The following is a 19,249-nucleotide window of genomic DNA, read 5'->3' on the forward strand; positions in this document are numbered from 1 at the left end:
GCTGGGATTAAAGGCGTGCGCCACCACCGCCCGGCATTGTCTATTTATTTTAAATGTCCTGATGTGACAGATTTAACACAGAAAAAAAATTTTTTTAAATGCTTCCCAACACTTTAAATGATGAGAAGCCCTTTAAATTCATAGAATAGTTAATCCATTTATAATGAAAATTGAGGGGTACTTTGAACTTACTACTTTAAAATGGATCTACACATCACAGAAACAAGCACATACACTTCATGTGTATTACAAATGAAGGCTATGATACAGAATACAAACACAGCTTAGTACACACTGGCTCAAAGAGACTCTAAACTCTGTATCTTAACCCCCGCAAGCCCTGAGTTTCAAGTTATTAAACTAGCAGAAAAGTTCTCCAAACCATTTTGAAAAAGAGACTTCAAGACAAACTATGTAAGCTTGGGAAGAAAACCAAGCTGGGTTTCCAACAAGGTTCCACCACCAACTATGTACTCCAGCACAAGGGCAGTCTACAGACTGTGTAATGGCTTAAGGAATTAGAAGAAATAATTCCTAGGAAGTACATGGCACACTCGTTTTTCTTCACCACCCATCCCTTAAAACTTTATACAATCTTGCCCATGCTGCCACCTTTCCTACTACTTCCTTCACAAGCTCCATGGTGCAGCCAGACAGCAATGGATATAATCTTAAAAGATGAAAAGTGAAATCTGAGGAGTGAACATTGAAAGGAAATGTTTAATAAGAGGCCATATGTTTAACATAAAGGACTCTGATTTGAATCTCAGCTGCCATTTATCCATGGTATGACTCCAGCCAATCACCTAACCGGTCTAAGCCTTGGTTTCCCCGCTGTAGAAGACCAGTGAGAACATCTGTGAGGTTGCCGGCCTTCCAATGCTCATCAGTAGCAATGGCTTATCCAATGTTTACTTCACCTATGTAAGGAACATTCAACACTGTCATATACAATTGTCGACCCCACTTGGTTTGCACCAACATGGGTAAATAGCATCCCCAAATCAAAGCCCAATAATGTTCCGCTCTATGATCAATAGCTCATCCTATAGCAGGCATGTGTTCAATATTCAACTATCAGGCCTATAGATAAGGAGATTTCACAGCAGACTTGTGGAATAAAAAAATGGATCTTTCTGAATCTGAAGGGGATGGCTCAGTAGGTGAAAGAGCATGCTGAGCAAGTTTGGAAACTGAAATTGAGATCTTGAGCGTGCGCGCACGCGCGCACACACACACACACACACACACACACACACACACACACACACACACACACACAAAGGCTGGATGGCATGGTAACCACCCACCTGTAATCCAAAAGCTTCGGAGGAAGATATGGGATTTGTGGAGCAAGCTGGCTAGTCAGGAGGCTGTGGTGATATTTTATTTGTGCTGAAATGTGGTGGTATTTTATTTGTATGTCAATAAATAAAGTTTGCCTGGAGATCAGAGGACATAGATAGCCATCAATAAACAGGAACCAGGCAGGGGTGGCGTACACCTTTAATCTTGGCTGTCCTGGAACTCTCTTTGTAGACCAGGCTGGCCTCGAACTCACAGAGATCCGCCTGGCTCTGCCTCCCAGTGCTGGGATTAAAGGCGTGTGCTGCCACCACCTGGCTCCTGTTTATAGATGGCTATCTATGTCCTCTGATCTCCAGGAAAACAGGAAGCCAAAATGGTGAGTTCTTGGTTCCAATGAGACCCTGTCTCAATGTATAAGGTGGAAAGTGATCAAGAGTGATCAAGAAGGATACGTGACATTAACCCCTGGCCTCCACACACGCATTCAAACACACCACACACAGACACAGACCAAAAAAAGAAGAAGAAAAAAAAAAGTGTTATCTTTCAAAGAGTGATAGTGCACTGGCTGTAGTCTCCACAGGTGGGAGGCTGAAGAATCTGCACAAGTTCAAGGCTAGCCTGGTTACACTGCCTGTTAGAACTCAGTCAGGGATACACACCCAGGCCCCACCTCAAAATAAATTTAATTTTAAAATGAGTGAAGTTTAAAACTATTTGCACTAAACAGTGAAACACACATTCTTTCGAAGAGCTTTATTTTTTTTTTTTTTACATTTCACTAGTACTAAAATTCAAAAGCATGTTTTCCTTTGGAAAACTCCTAATATAGAAACAGGCTTATGTCAATTAATAATTTTTGTGTGCTTCTATTGTCAGAGATCTCGTGTAGCCCAGATGTCTAGTATCAACAATCAGAAACGTACGTACGTGTGTGTGTGTGTGTGTGTGTGTGTGTGTGTACACTGAACCTGTGGGAAAAGCACTAAAATCTCATTCATATCACTTGTTAAAAAGAAGATAATCTTTCCCCACTGCATGATCTTATCACTCTTCTTGCCTTTCTTGGGTTGTTTGTCCATTTGGTTGTTTTGGGGGAGTGTTTAGAGTAAGATGGTCTCATTCTGTAGCTCAACCTAGCCTCAACCTAGCAGCAAACCTCCTGCCTCATCCTCCCCAGGGCTGGAATTACAGTCCAAGTCAACACACCCAGAAGGCTTTCACTCTTGCTGAAAATAGACTGACCAGCACACCTGAGAGTTTGTTTGGACTCTTTTCTATCCACTGGTCTGTAGGTCTGTCTTTATGCCAGGACTGGAATATTTTGATCACTGTAGCACTTCAGTAAGACTTCTAAAAATGTTTTTTTGTTTGTTTGTTTGGGGTTTTTTGTTTTTTGTTTTGTTTTGTTTTGTTTTTGTTTTTTGGTGTGTGTGTGTGTGTGTGTGTGTGTGTGTGTGTGTGTGTGTGTGTATACACACATTAGAATTTACAGTAGAGAGTAAGTTCTCTTCTACCATGTGGGTCCTGGGGATATAATTCAGGTCACCAGTCTTGGTAGCAAGTGTCTTGACCAGCTGAGCCATCTCACCAGTCCATTTTAGTAAGTTTTGGACATATAGATCCTCTAATTCTGCTTTTTAAGGTTATTTTGGGTCCCCTGAAATTCCACTATCAATTCTGGATTTCAAAGAACGTCACTAGGATTTTGATAGGACTACATGTTCATATGCATCATTTGGGGTATCAATGTCCTCAATAATTATGTTTTCATTTTTTTAGATCTTTTATTTCTTCTAGAAAATTCTCAGTTTTCAGAATACAAATTTTAACTCCTTAATTAAATTTACTCCTTGGCATTTTATTCCTTTAGATACTATTACAAATGAAACTGCTTTTCTTATTCGTTTTGTTGTTGTTGTTGTTTGTTTGTTTCGAGACAGGGTTTCTCTGTGTGGCTTTGCACCTTTCCTGGAACTCACTTGGTAGCCCAATCTGGCCTCAAACTCACAGAGATCCACCTGGCTCTGCCTCCCGAGTGCTGGGATTAAAGGCGTGCACCACCACCGCCTGGCGAAACTGCTTTTCTTTTTTAATAGTTCATTGCTGGTGTACAGAAACAAAACTGCTTTTTGTATGATCTCAGACCCTCCAACTCTGCATTTATTAGTGCTAGTAGCTTTATCCTGAATCTTTGCATGTATTTTTTTAGACATATACACAAATTTCCTTCTATATCTGTCATGAGACCACTTGTCAAACCAAAGTGAGAGATGAATGAGACCAAAGTTGTGATATATATCAAGATGGAAAACTCAGGCTAAGACTTAGGACGTATCTCAAAATAAGACCTTGCTTATAAAGAGTCACTACAGAAGGGACACAATGTTAGGCCCTTAATCCTATATGGCTGGAATTCTTATAAAAGGAAAATGTATTACTAGGCATGGTGGTACACACTTGTAACACTAGTACTTAAGAAGCTAAGGTACTTAGGCAGCATGCATAAAGTAAGACCCTGCCTCAAACAAATGGGGGTATCATGTTAATAGAAAACCAGAATTTTATGATCAGAGAAGCATAAAGTAAAGGTGTTTATCTACAAGTCAAGGAATTTGAACAAAGACCAGAAGCTAGAAAACACAAAAACACAGAAGTCCTATCTGACTTTCTACCATACTAGGCATATCCACAAATTCCCGACTCAAGATTCAAAATCAACTTATTCCTTTTTCTAACACCCTCTAGTGGTAGGGCTGAAGCTAGGTTTTGCACATGTGAAACATATATTCTATTACTGAACAACACCCCAGCACTCAACACCAACTCTTCTGTGTTCCCAGCCTACTGCTCGCCTTATAAAATTCAGATTTACTCACACACACACACACACACACACACACACACACACACCCCACACACACACACACGAGAATTCTAAATAGAGAAATCTTCTAAACTTAGTATGTTAAGTCTCAAAAATATGGCAACTAATTATTAATCCCACTTTATGGAGAAAAGAAATTGAGATCTGGGATAGACAAGGTCTCAGAGACTGCTCTTACTTTAATTTTTTCAAGTCTGTGTGTGTGTGAGTGCCCACCAGAACACTCTTAGGTGGGAAGGTCAGAGGACAACCTGCAGTTCCTGTCTTTTGCCTCAGGTTTGGCAGCAACCACCTTTACCTGAGTCATCTTGCTGTCCTTCATAGGTGTAATTCTGTTAAACCTGACTGCCTGCCCCGCAAGATGGAAAACTTCCACATTCAGAAGAATATATAAGGTTAAAAGATGGCATTCAAAGGCAACTCCCTTAAAGCAGAGCAAAAGGTACTTTTGCTCTGCCCATAACCTTGGGTTATAGCGCCGGAAGGAGGGATGTGACCTCTTAAAAGGAAAAGGAGGGGGGTCACATGGGGACCCACTACACACTTTATTTAGGCAATACAAAATATAGTGGGGCATGAGATTTACTGTACAGCAGGTTAACTCTAGTCAATAATACCGTATATTTCAAAACAGTCAACCTCAAATATACCATCACAAAAATATATCAAGCAAGGCAATAGCTAACTGGTTTTATTTTAATCATTTCACATATGTATCAAACATCCTACTGCACTCCAAAACATAATATAACTATGATTTGACAAGTAAAAATACCAGGGGCATGCTAAGCAAGGTACTGGGTTCAATCCTCAGCTCCAAAACTCAACATTTTTAAATGAAAACAAAGTAGCATTGGCAATCTCTTGTAACTAAGAAGTATAAATACTACAGGAAATTCAAATAGCATGTGTAACTGGCACTATTTAGAAGAAAATCAACCACAAATATGTAAAACAGTCCCTAGCCTCACGGTATCAAGGATTTTTCTTACGTCATCCCTCACTAAGCCAAGTACAAGGGAATGGGTAATTTCCAAGCATGTCTTTATTTATAAGTCATTTGGGGGATTTATCTTATTGGCTAGTCTACTAACTTTGGAATCACAGTGTGGAAACAATCATGTAGGACTGAGGCCATGGTAAAGAAGTTCTTTATTTCTTTAATTCTAAGAGCAACAGCAGACATGGAAGGTTGCAAAGGATAAGGCTGAGCTAAAATCCGAATCAGAAATATCTGACTACTGTAGAGATAACAGACTAGACAGGAATAACAGACAAATACAATCAATGAATTCAGAACAATGTACCTATGAAAATGTAAGAGAGGACAAAACAGATAAAAGGGTCTTAACATGGAGCTTCAAGAGACTCTCAGAATTTGCTAGAGAGGCAAAAGGAATCCTAAAATAACCACTAAAGAACTATAAGAACACACTGTTACCAAGATCAGGTATTCCAGCAGGCCTTTTCCACTGGAAAAGTACAGTTCATCTAAAAATGTCATCGTGGCTATCTTATTCCCAAGACAAAGCTCTCACTGGTATCTGAGATTACTGTAAACAGACTCAAGGAAAACAGCACTCAGACTAAACAGTTTTCTAAAGAGCCTATAGATGTGCTTCATCACACTTGAGTGGTGGCTTTTCGTCACTATTTATTGTTTTTAGAACTTTTGGGAGAGGGGGAGTGTGGGCCACAGGTACAGGAGGTCAGAGCACAACCCGCAGAGGCTGTTCTTTCCTTCTACCAGGACGGTCCCAGGATCAAACTTAGGTCATCAGGCTGGGTGGCAGGCACCTTCAGACCTGCGGAGCCATCTCGCCAGCCTCTCATTTTTATTTATAACAAGGAAACTATCGTTAATTTAGCAGTAATATAAGACTCTATAACTTGCCCAGGCTTCTCAGAGGCACCACTGTCAAGGTTTCAACCTAAGCGCTTCCATAGCTAGTTCCCCAGAAAAATCAGCCCAGTGTTATATCTTCAGTCCCTCTTCATTAAGGAAACATGAAGTTGTCAATATTAATTCAAAGTAACAAAAGGGCCAGGGGTAAATATAAGAAGCAGATGAGGTTTTTCTTTTGGTATTGTCTATTCTAGTGAAAAACTAACATGAATAACCCTAAGGCCTGGAGACAGAAGTTGAGCTCTAACTCAGGCACTATAAAATTCACCTTTTAATATATACAAAAGGTTCCACCAGCAATTCAACATTTTTCACTGTGTCACAGAGAAGGCACAACCATGCTCGTAAAACATACCCAACTTCCCACTCCTCCCTCACTCCTGACAACCACTAATATAATAACAGAATCACCAAGGATGTGGCCTTTTGGATCTAGCTTCCTTCTTTTAGCATATTTCTATCCACATGGTGCAATGTATCAATACTTCCATTTTTGTTTGTTTTTCCAGACAGGGTTTCTCTTTGTAGCCCAGGCTGTCCTGGAACTCTCCCTATAGACCAGGCTGGCCTCAAACTCAGAGATCCGCCTGCCTCTGCCTCCCAGGGATTAAAGGCGTGCGCCACCACCTCCCAGCCACTTTCCAAATTCTTAACATAAACTATTAAGATGTTAGACTTTCCTAGAAATAGAGGATTTATTCTTATCAAGCCCATTTTGTGTGCCAAGTGTTATGCCAGAGCCTTAATTTTCCTAACAACTCTGCAAAGCAGAAATTATTTCAATTTTACAGAAGAAATTCAAATCTAAATAAAATAAAAAGTCACAAACTACTTAAAAATCAGTTAGTAGATGTCAAAACTAGAATGCTAATCCAGAGCTGACTTCAAAGTCTGTACTCTTTACTCTATACCATGCCATTTGTACACTGTATCATTTACTTAACACTTAGATACACATACATTGTTTCACATCAAAAGGCAAGTTGTATGTTAAAATTCTAATACGGAAACTTCCCAATATAAATACCTTTCCAAAAATCGTTAAGTGATTTAGGTGTACTAGTTCCCCCATACACACTTTTCTTTAATAAATTGTTTCTAGTTACTTTTAAAAAGGCTCATCTATGATTAGTACAAACGTTACACAGATTACCTTTTTCCCGCCAACATGCAAGTATGTTCTGCTCTACAGACTGAATTGTGTCCTCTCAATTTATATTGCTGATGTCCTAACCCAGCATGTAACTACATTTGGAGACTTTTATGAGGTAAGTATGGTTAAGTGAACTCCAAGCCAATAAGACTGATGGCTTTGTAAGAGAGAAAATCTCTAGCCATCAATCCTGACCCACTCCCATTCTACCAAGTGACAACAAAGAGCCCTCAACAGACCCCAGTGGCCCTAAACTTTCACTCTCCAGCTTTGAGAAAATAAAACTGGGGTCTCAAGTACTGAAGAAGAAAAAAACAAGAGTACTGTGGACACAAGTTAAACCAAAACAGATACTTAAGTCTGTTGCTCAAACATGTTTGAGTCTCTGATCAGACACTAAAAAACAGGATATTCTATCTATTCATTTAGTATTTTACAATCAAGTCAAGGAAATACAGTCCAAAGAGTTCTGGGGGTAGACAAACCTGAATCTGAGGCTCTGGCTACTTCTGAGCTTTGGTAATGAGTAAGAAACAAATTCTATATCCATCTTGTAGTAGTGATGCTGGGTTTTGTTTAATTTGTTTAATTTTTATTAGTACTTATATCTGCAATACTACACCACATCCTACCAGAGCTGTACCCAGTACAGTTCTAGAATGTTACAAGGCACTCCAAAACCGTGACTATTACTGTTAGTACGTAAGATTCTAAAAGAATACCACACAAAGTCAAACACATTTGGATATAGACAGTATTTGCCAAGTATTTTACTGGTAACGCAGATATGAAAATGCAGAGCGCTGGGCTCGTGGTACGTCTTGGGAGTAAAGTATTAGATCCTTTAGAACCAAAGGAAAAAGGAAGGAAGGAAGGAGGGAGGGAAGGAGGGAGGGAGGAAGGGAGGAAGGGAGAAGGAAGGGAGGGAGGGAGGGAGGGAGGGAGGGAGGGAGGGAGGGAGGAAGGGAGGGAGGGAGGGAGGAAGGGAGGGAGACAATTTAGGGACTACATCTCAGAAGGTATCACAAGGAAGACTGGGCTCTTTGTGTTTTCCCATAAAGCAAAATTCTCAAACTTATATTTGGAGAGGCATCTCCTGTGGTTCCTCAACTCAGATCATCTTTAAGTTTTATTTCCCCTCAATTCTACTCATTAATTTAAAAGACGGTGTCAAGTGGGGGTAAGAAAGGAAACATAAGGGTTTAAGTATCTATTTACTAGCTCACAACTACAACCGACACTCCTTTTTCCAAATACTTCCTTACTATCACAATAAAGACTGGGTATTTTAAAAGTTACATAATAACCCCTGATCTAAAGTTGTATGTAGGATAAAATATTAAAACGATTAATATAATTTCCTCTTTACTGGCCAAATGGAGCCTAATTATTTTGCTTATTCCAAATGGATTAATAAAATACCCCAAACCCTGAGTACTTTATATAAGTTAAATTTTATCTATTTATCCACACTCTTATTCAAGGCTTATTCACTTAACACCTATAATATTAACATTCAAAAAAAATGAAGATGTGGCTCCTACTTCTAAAATAAATATCTGTGCAAGGGTCACTTATTCATCAGCTGCAAGCATAAATGGGGACCCATGGGAGGGGAGACTACTATTTACATCCTTTCATGGATCTATAACTTGATACCACAATCCTGTGAAATAGGATTATCTTTTTACCAATATATTCAATTAACAAGACAGTTCAGATAACCTGAATTTTCTGTCCCTTGACTGTACTTCTCTCAAATGTGTATTAAATTTATTGTTACTATAAATTAAGGTAGCAAAACCATAAAAAGTTTCAAAGACCAAACATATACACAGAAAGAAAGCTGAAAAAAGTTTCCTTCACCTAACCAATACAGCTGGGCATAAAACGTTTGATAAGTAGTATTCCTGTAACCACTCTCTGAACCCATATCTCAAGCAAACAGTACTAATGAATACATGGCATTCTTCCTCATCAATCCCAGAAATGTATCAATGCCTTATCTGCATATTAGCCACTACCTATTGGACTACATTAGCAAAATGTAACCTATTTGACATCCTTTAATAAGGCCAATGGTGAAGCAAACTGCCCAAAAGTTTTGTGCAACTAGTCTAAAATGAGTTTTTAATCTTAAAACAAGGGAAGCTCACAAAGCATCTTCTATTATCTGATCCTCAAAATTCAGTAAGGAATTAACTCTCTATACACTGGGGGCACAGATGTATTCCGTTGGCAGAATGCTTGTCTAGTATGTAGCAAGCCCTGCATACAATTCCCAGCACAGCATAAAGCTGTCCATGTTGCCACAAGTCCATAATCCTAGCATTCTGATGGGAGAGGTGGGAAAATCAGAATTAAAGTCATCCTCAGTTATACATTTGAGTCCGAAGCCAGGATAGAATACCTGAGACCCAGTCTCAAAAAGCAAACAAACTATATACATATATACTGCTATTTACCATGATCTGTATATATGGTGTGTGTGTGTGTGTGTGTGTGTGTGTGTGTGTGTGTGTGTGTGTGTGTGTGAGAGAGAGAGTGAAATTATATGCTTAGCTCAGGATCACTCATTAAGTAGTAAGTAGCTTTGGTCAAACCCTCACAACCCCATTATGCTTTTTTACATAAGAAAGTCTTGTGTATCTAGTGTTCCGGTAGCCTGGACCATACAATATGGCACAAAATGGTCAATCCAAAATTTTCTGAGCTCATCCTAGAGATCAGACTATAAGGAACTAGTAAGTATTTCAACTCTAACAGGCTCTTCTTTCTGTTAAAAAAAAAGTAAAAGATAAAATTTTGAGTGACCAACTAGTGTTTAAAAGACACAATCCCAAACATACACTTTTCAATCACAAAGAATCATACTCTTTTGAAACATTACACAAATAAAAGAATAGAACCAAAAACTCAACAGGCTACTACAAAAACCAGCTTGGTATTTTGGGGTTTGTGGCTTTTCTCCTCAACTCTTCCATTGTCCTGTGTAAACACTAAACCATCTTCTTTTTTTCCTTTTTTTACTGTCTACCTCTAATCAAAATTTAATAAACCTATATACAGCATTTAAATGTGGAGCGTGGCATGTCTTATGACTTTCAGGAATGTAAAGTATTTAGTTTCCTTCTGTATAAGATTACATTGTGACAATAACATGCTGTTCCTAAAATTAAAACATCTGAGAGATCTTAGAACAAATACTCAATACTGTAAGATACTTATTTCTTCTGAGTTCTGACTAACTTAAATAGAAATTCCTACTCAATATTCCTATTTCTAGATGGTCTTTGAAACACTAAAACGATCCTTCACTTAACTTAAAAAAAATTCCATTAAGCCGGGCGGTGGTGGCACACGCCTTTAATCCCAGCACTCGGGAGGCAGAGGCAGGCGGATCTTTGTGAGTTCGAGGCCAGCCTGGTCTACAGAGCGAGATCCAGGAAAGGCGCAAAGCTACACCGAGAAATCCTGTCTCGAAAAACCAAAAAAAAAAAAAAAAAAAAAAAAAAAATTCCATTAAAAGGTTAACGTTTACTTCCTACAGCATCTGAGATTAAATACTAGCAAAAGTCCTTTCTTAAACACCAAAATATTCCAATAACTGCTTCCAGCACTGGCGGTTTTTACCTCATACCAAGCTATCCTACACTCACAGCTACCTAAGTAACTGCTCACGCCCAAGCTGCACACACCACCTACCAAACAATCCAAAGTCTTTCAAAGTGAAAAACTAGCTGGTCCTCTTTTCTGCTCTTAAATTATTCAAAATCAGCCTACAAAGAATTACTGTAGACTGCTCAAACATCTTAGACCTGGGGAGGATGTTCTATGTTCATGCTACTGGAAATACTGCAGTGTAATTTCTCTGTAACTAGTAAGAAAGACAGCAAGAAAATGGCTTAAAAAACAAAGTTACATTTTACTGGAAACTAGAACTTTTAAGTCCAGACATAATTTACCTGAGACAGACAATGTATGGTATTTAAGTTTTACCAAATACTTCAAACTTTAATATATTTTGTTCATAATCCTTCAGATAGCTTTGATTGCATGTTAAAATACCCTACTTTATTCTGTATTTTTAATGTTAGGAAAATTATTCCAAGTCTGAAAAAACAGGATACTAACTTGTTCTATGAGACCTCTATAGCATTAAGTCACTAAAGTAGTAATCAACAGCATGTAATATTATATGACAGAGCAGTCATGTATTTTGTTAACAGTTCCTGAATTTTCAAGGCCACCAGTAGCTTAAGAAAAATGCACAAAAATGTAACTGAAGTTTCTCGCCCTGCATTTTACAAAGATAAATCTTGATTTCTGGTTTGTACACCATAATTACTTTTTAAACATCTGAAATAGCTTTGTGAAATCACTAAGGAAAAGGGGTCAGTTAGCATTAAGCAAAAATCTAAGACTAACATAAATAAAGATCTGACACTTGGAATCGGAAAAATTCATAGTCAACTTAAGTGAACACAACACACAAAATACTTAGAAGTGAAACGGGACTGTGTTCAACCTTGATTTGCGGGGGGGGGGGGGGGGGGGGGGGGGTAATATAAAAACTAAAGTTTATAAAACGGGACTTACTTAAAATGAGGGGGGAAAACTCCAATGACAAAACATTTTCATGCCAAAGAGAAGGCATTTGTAATTGTATCATTCAAATCTCGTGGCATTACATTATAAAGGTCTTGGCAACGGCTGGCCATTAATCTTTAACACAAAGGAGATTCAAATCCAAATGAACTGAAAGACTATCTCAGGAGAAAGAAATGGAGTAATTTACTTCATCCACGATTGTTTAACCCAAAACGAAGGCCTTCAAGGATGATAACGCAAAATGGATCAGCCTTCAGTCTAGGAAGTCCCATTTCTCACTAAGTCTTGCACGAATCCAAAAACAGGAGGTCATGGACACAACACAAGCTTAGAAAAAGCTTGGGGGGATGGGGTGGGGGGGTTCCTCCAATGAATGACACACCACATCACGGTTTTATTCTCCTACACAACCGGAGAAACAAACAAACAAAAAAACCCCGAAAAACATCACACCATCTGTTCCATCGTATCAATCAGAGAGCGTTTCACGACGGTACATCCAATTCTTTCCTTCGGGGCTGGAGAAAAGAATCGCGGTACCGGTAACAGAGGAAGGGAAAAGCTGCGGCTCCTGCTGCAATGCAACACAGCCTGCTACAGAACGGGAGAGAAGGGCTTTCCAAACAAAACCCTCCCCCGCCCGGGCTTACAAACCTCCAACAACTTATCCCAGCCTTCCCCTGGCCCCCGCCAGGGGAAACCTAGTAAATTCTCGCCCTTCCCCCACCACCGGGAAATTTCACCTTCCTCCGCTCCTCGGCTTCACCCCGACCAGCGAGGCACTTTATTCCCCGCAGGGATTTCAGACCTCTCAAACTTTCCTCCCCCACCCCCCCCCCACCCCCCCCGCCACCCCTCTTTTTTTTTTTTTTTTAAATTAACTGCAGCTTTGTACTAAAAGTACCGGGGATGTTTTGCATAGAGACGGCAAATACCTGTCTGTCGGCAACCACCACTCTACGATGGTCGAGCCCCTCCCCATCTCCTGGGTTTCGCTAGCCGAGGCCGGGGGGAAGGAGGGAGCAGGCAAATTAAACAGAGGAAGGGGGATCCTGGGTGGAAGAAGAGCATCTGGGAGCACACGGACGGACCCCCTCCCCCAAATCCGAAGGCCAGGGCAGGGTGGGGGGCGGGGAGGGGAGGAGAAACCCGAAGGGACAAAAGGGAGTGGGGAAGAGCCGGGAGAGCCGCCGCCGCCGCGGGCCGGGGGCAGGCGGGTCCACGCAGAGCGCTCGCGCCGCCGCGGCACAATGGCTGGCGGCCCGCGCGCCCCTCACCTCATGGTGCCGACGGCGCCGAGGCTCCCCCGGCGCGGGAGACGCCGAGCAGAGAGGGTCTCTCTCTCTCTCTCTCTCTCTCTCTCCTCAGGCGGCGAGGCGGACGCCGCGGGGACGCGCGAGCAGAGGCGGCTCCGGCTCCGGCGACCGGGCTACACCATCTCCGCGCGCGGAGGCGCGGCGCCGGCCCGCCGAGCGCGAGCGACCACGGGGCTGAGTGAGGAGGGGGGCGCGGGGGCCGAGGCGCCGAGCGGCTTCCCCGGCGGCGGCGGCCGCCGCCTCCTCCTCCTCCTCCTCCTCCTCCTCCGCCGCCGCCGCCGCCTGCGTCGCCGCCTCCTCCTCCCCGCCGACCCTCGTCCTTCGCCTCAGACGGGAGCCGCCGGGGCCGCGCGCCCGTCCGCTCGCTCGCCCGCCCCGCTGCCCGCCGCTCCACAGGCCGCTCCGAGCGCGCCGCCGCCGCCGAGGCCGTGAGGAACCGGCAGCTGCTGCAGCCGCGGGAGGAGAGCCGGGCTCGCCGCGGGGCGCCGGGGGCGGGGCGGCGGAGGAGCACGCAGGCGCCGCCCTCCTCCCGCCGCCCCCGCCGCTCCCGCGTCGCCCGCTTCCCCCCCCCTCCCCCTCTCTCTCTCTCCCGGGGCGAGGGGCAGCGCGCGCGAGGGGGACTGCGGGGCGGCGGCCCGGGCGGCCCGGGCGGCGGCCCTTTGTTGCCGCCCACCCGGCTCCGCGCCCCCTGCGGTCCGAGGACTTGGGGGGAGGTGGGGGGGGGAGAGAGCTCGGCGCCCGCTCTGCCCTTGACCTCGCTCTCCTGCCGCCGCCGCCGCCGCCCTTTCCCGCTGCCCCGAGGCTGAGGTGGAGGGAGCGGACCGCGAGGAGGCGTGACTCGCCCGGCGCGAACGCGGAGGGGACTCGGGCGCGCGGGCAGGCATCCCGCAGTCGCCGGCGTCCCCACCTCCCGCGCGTCCCCGCTGCGGCGCGACTCTTCCCCCCCCCCCCCCGCTCCCACCTCCTCCTCCCCGGGTGAGGGGCGGGGTGGAGGGGAGTCCCGAACACGCAGAACGTGGTCATCGTCGTCGTCGTCCCGTGTCGTCCCCCCCCCCACCCTCCGGGTTCCCCAGGACCCCCCGAGCGTGCGGGGACCCGGGCGAGGCGCGCACGGCACGCGGATGACTGCACACACACACGCACACACACACATACACACACACACACGCACGCACGCAGAGCTAAAGGCATTGGTGTCGGGAAACGCGGTGGCCCGAGGCACGCGGAACCCTGTGCAGCCGCGAGAGAGAGAGAGAGACGCAGCCCGTGGAACCCTTTCTGTCGTCACCAGCTGAAAGGGAATCCCGGCCGGGGGCGGGGAGGGATGGGAACGGAGGATAATTTTAAAATGTTCTGTCTTTCACCTAGTCTGGAGCTCACCTCCTTGAAAAGGTAGATGTAAAATACTAACGCGGCGAATGTTCTACAGTCAGATGGTGCAGGGGCCGTCTGAGAAGCCCGAATTTGTAAAGGGGGTGGGGGTGGGGGAGTGTTAGTATCCAAAAAGGAAAAAAAAAAAAATCCAGTAATCTAATAAAAATTTAAACTGGACAAATAGCCCGCTTGTGGGAGCGGCATTCAAGATGACTGGAATAGGATAGAAAGGTTTCACTGCTACGGGATTCCTATTGCATCCAAAATGGAGGACCTACCAATACTGCAGGAATCCATTCAAAAGTTTGATGTTCCCTATGAAACGGGCTACGATTCAAAAGATAGTTAATGAGTGCTGGGAATGTGTGCACCTTCAAATGAAAATCGAACACATTATAGTCATCCCTTGGTCAATGCCTGGCTTGTCTGGAGAAGAACAGCATAACCTGTTTTTAACTATGAAAAGCCTCCTGGTTTCAGAGCTCAACAAAGACAATGCGCTTTTTGGAAGGAAGCCCTGCAAGAAGCAGTGACCTAGAGCTGTGGCACCGGACCAGGGTGGCCTCGGGTAGGAAAAAAGCACGGTGCCTCTGCCCTAAACATGGTGTACTTGAAGAACACTAATTTCCACCCACATAGCTAATTACAGCTTGCCATCACAGAGCATTTTATTCAAGGATCTCCAAGGACTGAAGAGAAAACAGCCTTGTCAGTCAAATGTCCTTGTTGCCATATGACTAGAAGAGACAGAGAATATACATATCAAGGGGTCCCATGCATTATTAGTACAGTAGCCATGAAACTATGATTAGGAAACATCTCAGCTGTGAGGTGCACTGTCTTTGTATAAATTACCGTAGTTTAAAATGCTTGCACCTCAAGTATTCAACAGTTAAAGAACATTTGCTATGGAAGTCTTTAAGAGTAGTAATGTATATTGAATCATCTTGGGGGAAAAATTAGGACACATTCAACCCCAAGTAACGCCAGCTTTCCTTAGTCCATGCATACCAATGCAGTAAATGCACAGAGCTTGTTTCAGATAAAAGTCAACAGCCAAAGAGGTGGAAATGCTGCTGTGATGACTCTAACTATCTCTTATCAGAGACGAGAAACACGAATAAGAATTCCTCGCAAATGATGCCATAACCTTCTATTTGTAAAAGTTAATCCATCCTGGTCTAAATAAATTGTGTATCATCATCATCTTTATCCTAACAGCAAGTGTCCCAATGGCATGGGTACCAAATTAAGTGATCCAAGAGGAAAATGCTATTCTTGTTTTCTGTGTTTATTAAAAATGTACCGGCCAAGAATGTTGGCTGCCTACACCCATTTCCATCCTTTTGAATGGCAGCCTGCCAGCTCACAGTTGGTCACACCATTGCCTTTGGATTTAGATTGTGCATTGGCTGGCCTGACCTCCAAAGGTCATTTTGTGGAAGGGCAGTTTGTTAGCTCTGACAAAATATTACTTCTTGTTCATATTTGGTCTAACATTGAAAGAGGACAAAAAGGAAACGAGCTAGAAACAGACTAATTCTGGTCACAGAGGAAACCATGGATTGTGTTACTATATAGAATGAAAGAATTTTAGAGATGGGAGGAATCTAAAGCTGTCTGCTCACTTTTAAGAAGAGGAATGTGAGAGCCAGAGAGGTTAAGTAACATGCCCACTGTCATCACCAAGTGCCTTTGAGGAAGTCCTGAAACTCAAACCCAAGATTTCCAGCTCTTGGCCCACTGTTCCTCCTCCCACATCATACTGACTTCCTGTGGTATCAGTAAGAGTTCACTAAGGAAAGAAGTACAGTTGGTTGTCTACTCATAAACCTAAACTCTACTTAAAAATTGGAGTTGGCGTGACTGAGTCACAGAAGTCTTTGAAAATGATTTGAACTCTGTGAGGGTTGTCCATCAAACGCAAAGCCTGGCCCATCATGTAGGGACCTGGATATTTGAAAAGTGGATGAAAGAATAAATGAGTACCCAACCGCTGTAATCTACGGAAGATTAATAATACGCCTGGATGCGCTGGGGATCTGAGCCTGGGTTTTACACATGCTAAGCCCTATTACACTTAACCACTAGCTACATTCCCGCCTCAAACTTCCTTCCTAACACCGAGGATGTGGATCTCCACTTTCCCTCACAGAGACTTTTTGTCCCGGTTTGGTATGGCAGACTGACCCACGCAGCTATAAGCAGTGTGCACTCAGATGGAAATGAAAGAAGTCGTGCTTCTGTTGTGGATAGGCTGGCTATGGAGTCAGTCTGGCTCTGAGGGCTTCCCTAGAGCAGACCTGATTTAAATGCAGCGGATAGCATCAGTAGGCTTGTCCTCCATTTATGGACATGAGGAGCATGACTAATGCTCCTCCACAGTCAGGAAATCACTGTTCAGTGCTGAAGGCCTTCCCCTCCCTCATGCCCTACAGGAAAGTTCTCCCTGGAGTTACCTGGGATGGATGAAAATGGAAAAGTAATTAACTGGAATGAACTTTACTGTATACTTTATAATTGTCTGTAGCAGTACTGTATTTTTCTGGCAATTCATAGTGAAGTTTTTGTCCCCTCCCCCCAGAATGGTGGGAAAATAATGTAGAACATGGCATTCCAGCAGGATTCAAGATATTTTTATTACTCCTCTTTCAGCTGCCTTAGCTGCCCACATGTAATCTCAGTTCAGAATTTCTGTCAGGAGACGGTAGAAGAAGCTGGTGGCCTCTCTGTCACTGGTAGTTCTTCCCATTTGCCATCCAGCTCTGTCTCTCATCCCTATCCCTTCCAAATTGGGATTTATTGGGTTAACTTCACTTCTTCCTTTCCAGAGTCTCTTTCTTTTAGCTTGACAGTACTTAGACCTGGCAGATCATTCCCATAACCAGAATGGAGTTACGTTATTTAATTGGTAGAGGTCTTATTCTAGATAGTACAATACACCATTTCTACAAAATTCAGTGATTACATTAATGAATGTGGTTCCATTTCTAGACAATAAGCAAGCCACTGTGCTTTAGAAAAGGGTTACAAACAAGTATGGCCATAATCTAATTCTGCACCCCTAAATCTAGCAGGTAGCCTGAGGGAATAAACAAAGTGATTGTGTTCTTTCTTACAACCAATTGACTTCTATTTATTGTAATCAAACTTGGTAGACTACCAGGCGGTTTTCATGGATATTATGACCAGATGACAACTGACCTTGGAGTATTCCTCAAAAGGTGATCAAAAGAAATGTTAATAAAGATTATTTCTTGGCTAATCACAGCCGAGAAGAAAGATGGTACCACTAGATTATATCCTAAACAAGTTTCCCCAAAATTAACTCACACTACTCAACACTCCCTCTTTTGTAGCTTTTTATCTGTCTTTCAGGTAGGGTTCACAGCTCATTAAAATCCCAACTTTGATTTTTCTTTGAAAACAAAAACAAACTGTTGATGCCGTAACAACCTAACCAAGTTCTAGTTTGAAAAGTACCTTCAAATTGGTGTGGTTATGCAGGCCTTGTCTCAGTACTGTGGAGGTAGAAGAGGGACAGTCAGGGGTTCAGTGTCATCTACAGAAAGGGCAATTCAGGATGAGGCCAGCCTGGGCTGTTAGCTTTGACTAATCTTAAGTACCACCTCAAGATGAAGTAAATAACGATGCTTTTATGTATGGAGAGGTGGAGCCCTTTCCTGGCTGGATACTGTAGTTGTAAATGAACTGAGCAGCAAACAAACAAAAAGGAAAGCCATTGCAAGCTGAGCATGCACATGGCACTGGGTTTGATTGTCTAGCACTGAAAGAAAAAAAAAAGAAAAGAAAAAGCCCTGAAGGGAAGAATTTTGGTCTCATTTTTATCCTCTGCACAAATACTCCTTTAATAGGATCGGACATAGACACGCTTCGTATGTGAGAAGAATTTGTAACTAGTTGATGAGAAAGGCTAGTTCCAGAGCCCACAGTAGAAGATCTCTTTTACTTCATTTTACTTTCTCTGATTAAAAAAGAAACAAGGAAAGTCGGGTGGTGGGTGGCACACGCCTTTAATCCCAGCACTCAGGAGGCAGAGGCAGGCAGATCTCTGTGAGTTCAAGGCCAGCCTGGTCTACAGAGCGAGATCCAGGACAGGCACCAAAACAATACGGAGAAACCCTGTCTCGAAAAAACCAAAACAAAAAAAGAAAACAGGAGCTCAAGCATGCCTGTTAATCCCGTCACTTAGAAAGTGAGGCTGGAGGAACAAAGGTTCAAAGTCATCTTCAGCTACAGGGGCAAGATGAAGGTGACCTGCTCTATATGAGACCCCATCTGGAAATAGAAAAGGGAGGAGACAGAGAGTCAGAAGAATGAGGTGGGATGGGCAAGGAAGGGAGGGAGCCTGTCATGCTCAAGGCCCTGGGTTCGGTCTCCCAAAGCAGAAAAGAAAAAAAGAGACAAAGAGCTTGAAGATCACTTAGGAAATGTAACTAGCCAGTTAAAAACGAAACAAGATTCAATCACGCACCACTTGCCCACAAGAAACCAGTGGCACCACGCTCCCAAATTAAAATTCATTCCCATGTCCCATGCTATCAGCAGACCCCCTCCTAGGCAGACATCCGATCACCAGGACCTACCTTGTATTTTTGGTGACAAGGACTCAATAAATGAGTTCAACGAATCTCCAAATTAATGCCAGGGCTGTGTCTGTGTACAGGTTTATA

The 19,249-nt window shown here is 43.3% G+C and overlaps 1 protein-coding gene across 9 annotated transcripts in view; it reads right to left on the reverse strand.

The window, feature by feature from the left end:
* Nucleotides 1-13,334, reverse strand: part of Enah (ENAH actin regulator) — a 107,208-nt gene extending 93,874 nt beyond the window's left edge. For 8 of the 9 annotated variants that reach the window (XM_052737855.1, XM_052737853.1, XM_052737850.1 and 5 more), the window contains exon 1: nucleotides 12,801-13,122. In XM_052737855.1, the coding sequence (XP_052593815.1) occupies nucleotides 12,801-12,847 (47 nt within the window). In that variant the 5' untranslated portion in view covers nucleotides 12,848-13,122. Of the gene's footprint in view, nucleotides 1-12,800; nucleotides 13,123-13,142 lie in introns of those variants that run through there. The other variant, XM_052737846.1, reaches the window with a different exon arrangement.
* Nucleotides 13,335-19,249: the final 5,915 nt, after the last annotated feature.

The sequence above is a fragment of the Peromyscus californicus genome, unplaced genomic scaffold (assembly GCF_007827085.1).
Source record: "Peromyscus californicus insignis strain IS unplaced genomic scaffold, ASM782708v3 Scaffold_14__1_contigs__length_90479793_seg_2, whole genome shotgun sequence".
Lineage (NCBI taxonomy): Eukaryota > Metazoa > Chordata > Mammalia > Rodentia > Cricetidae > Peromyscus > Peromyscus californicus.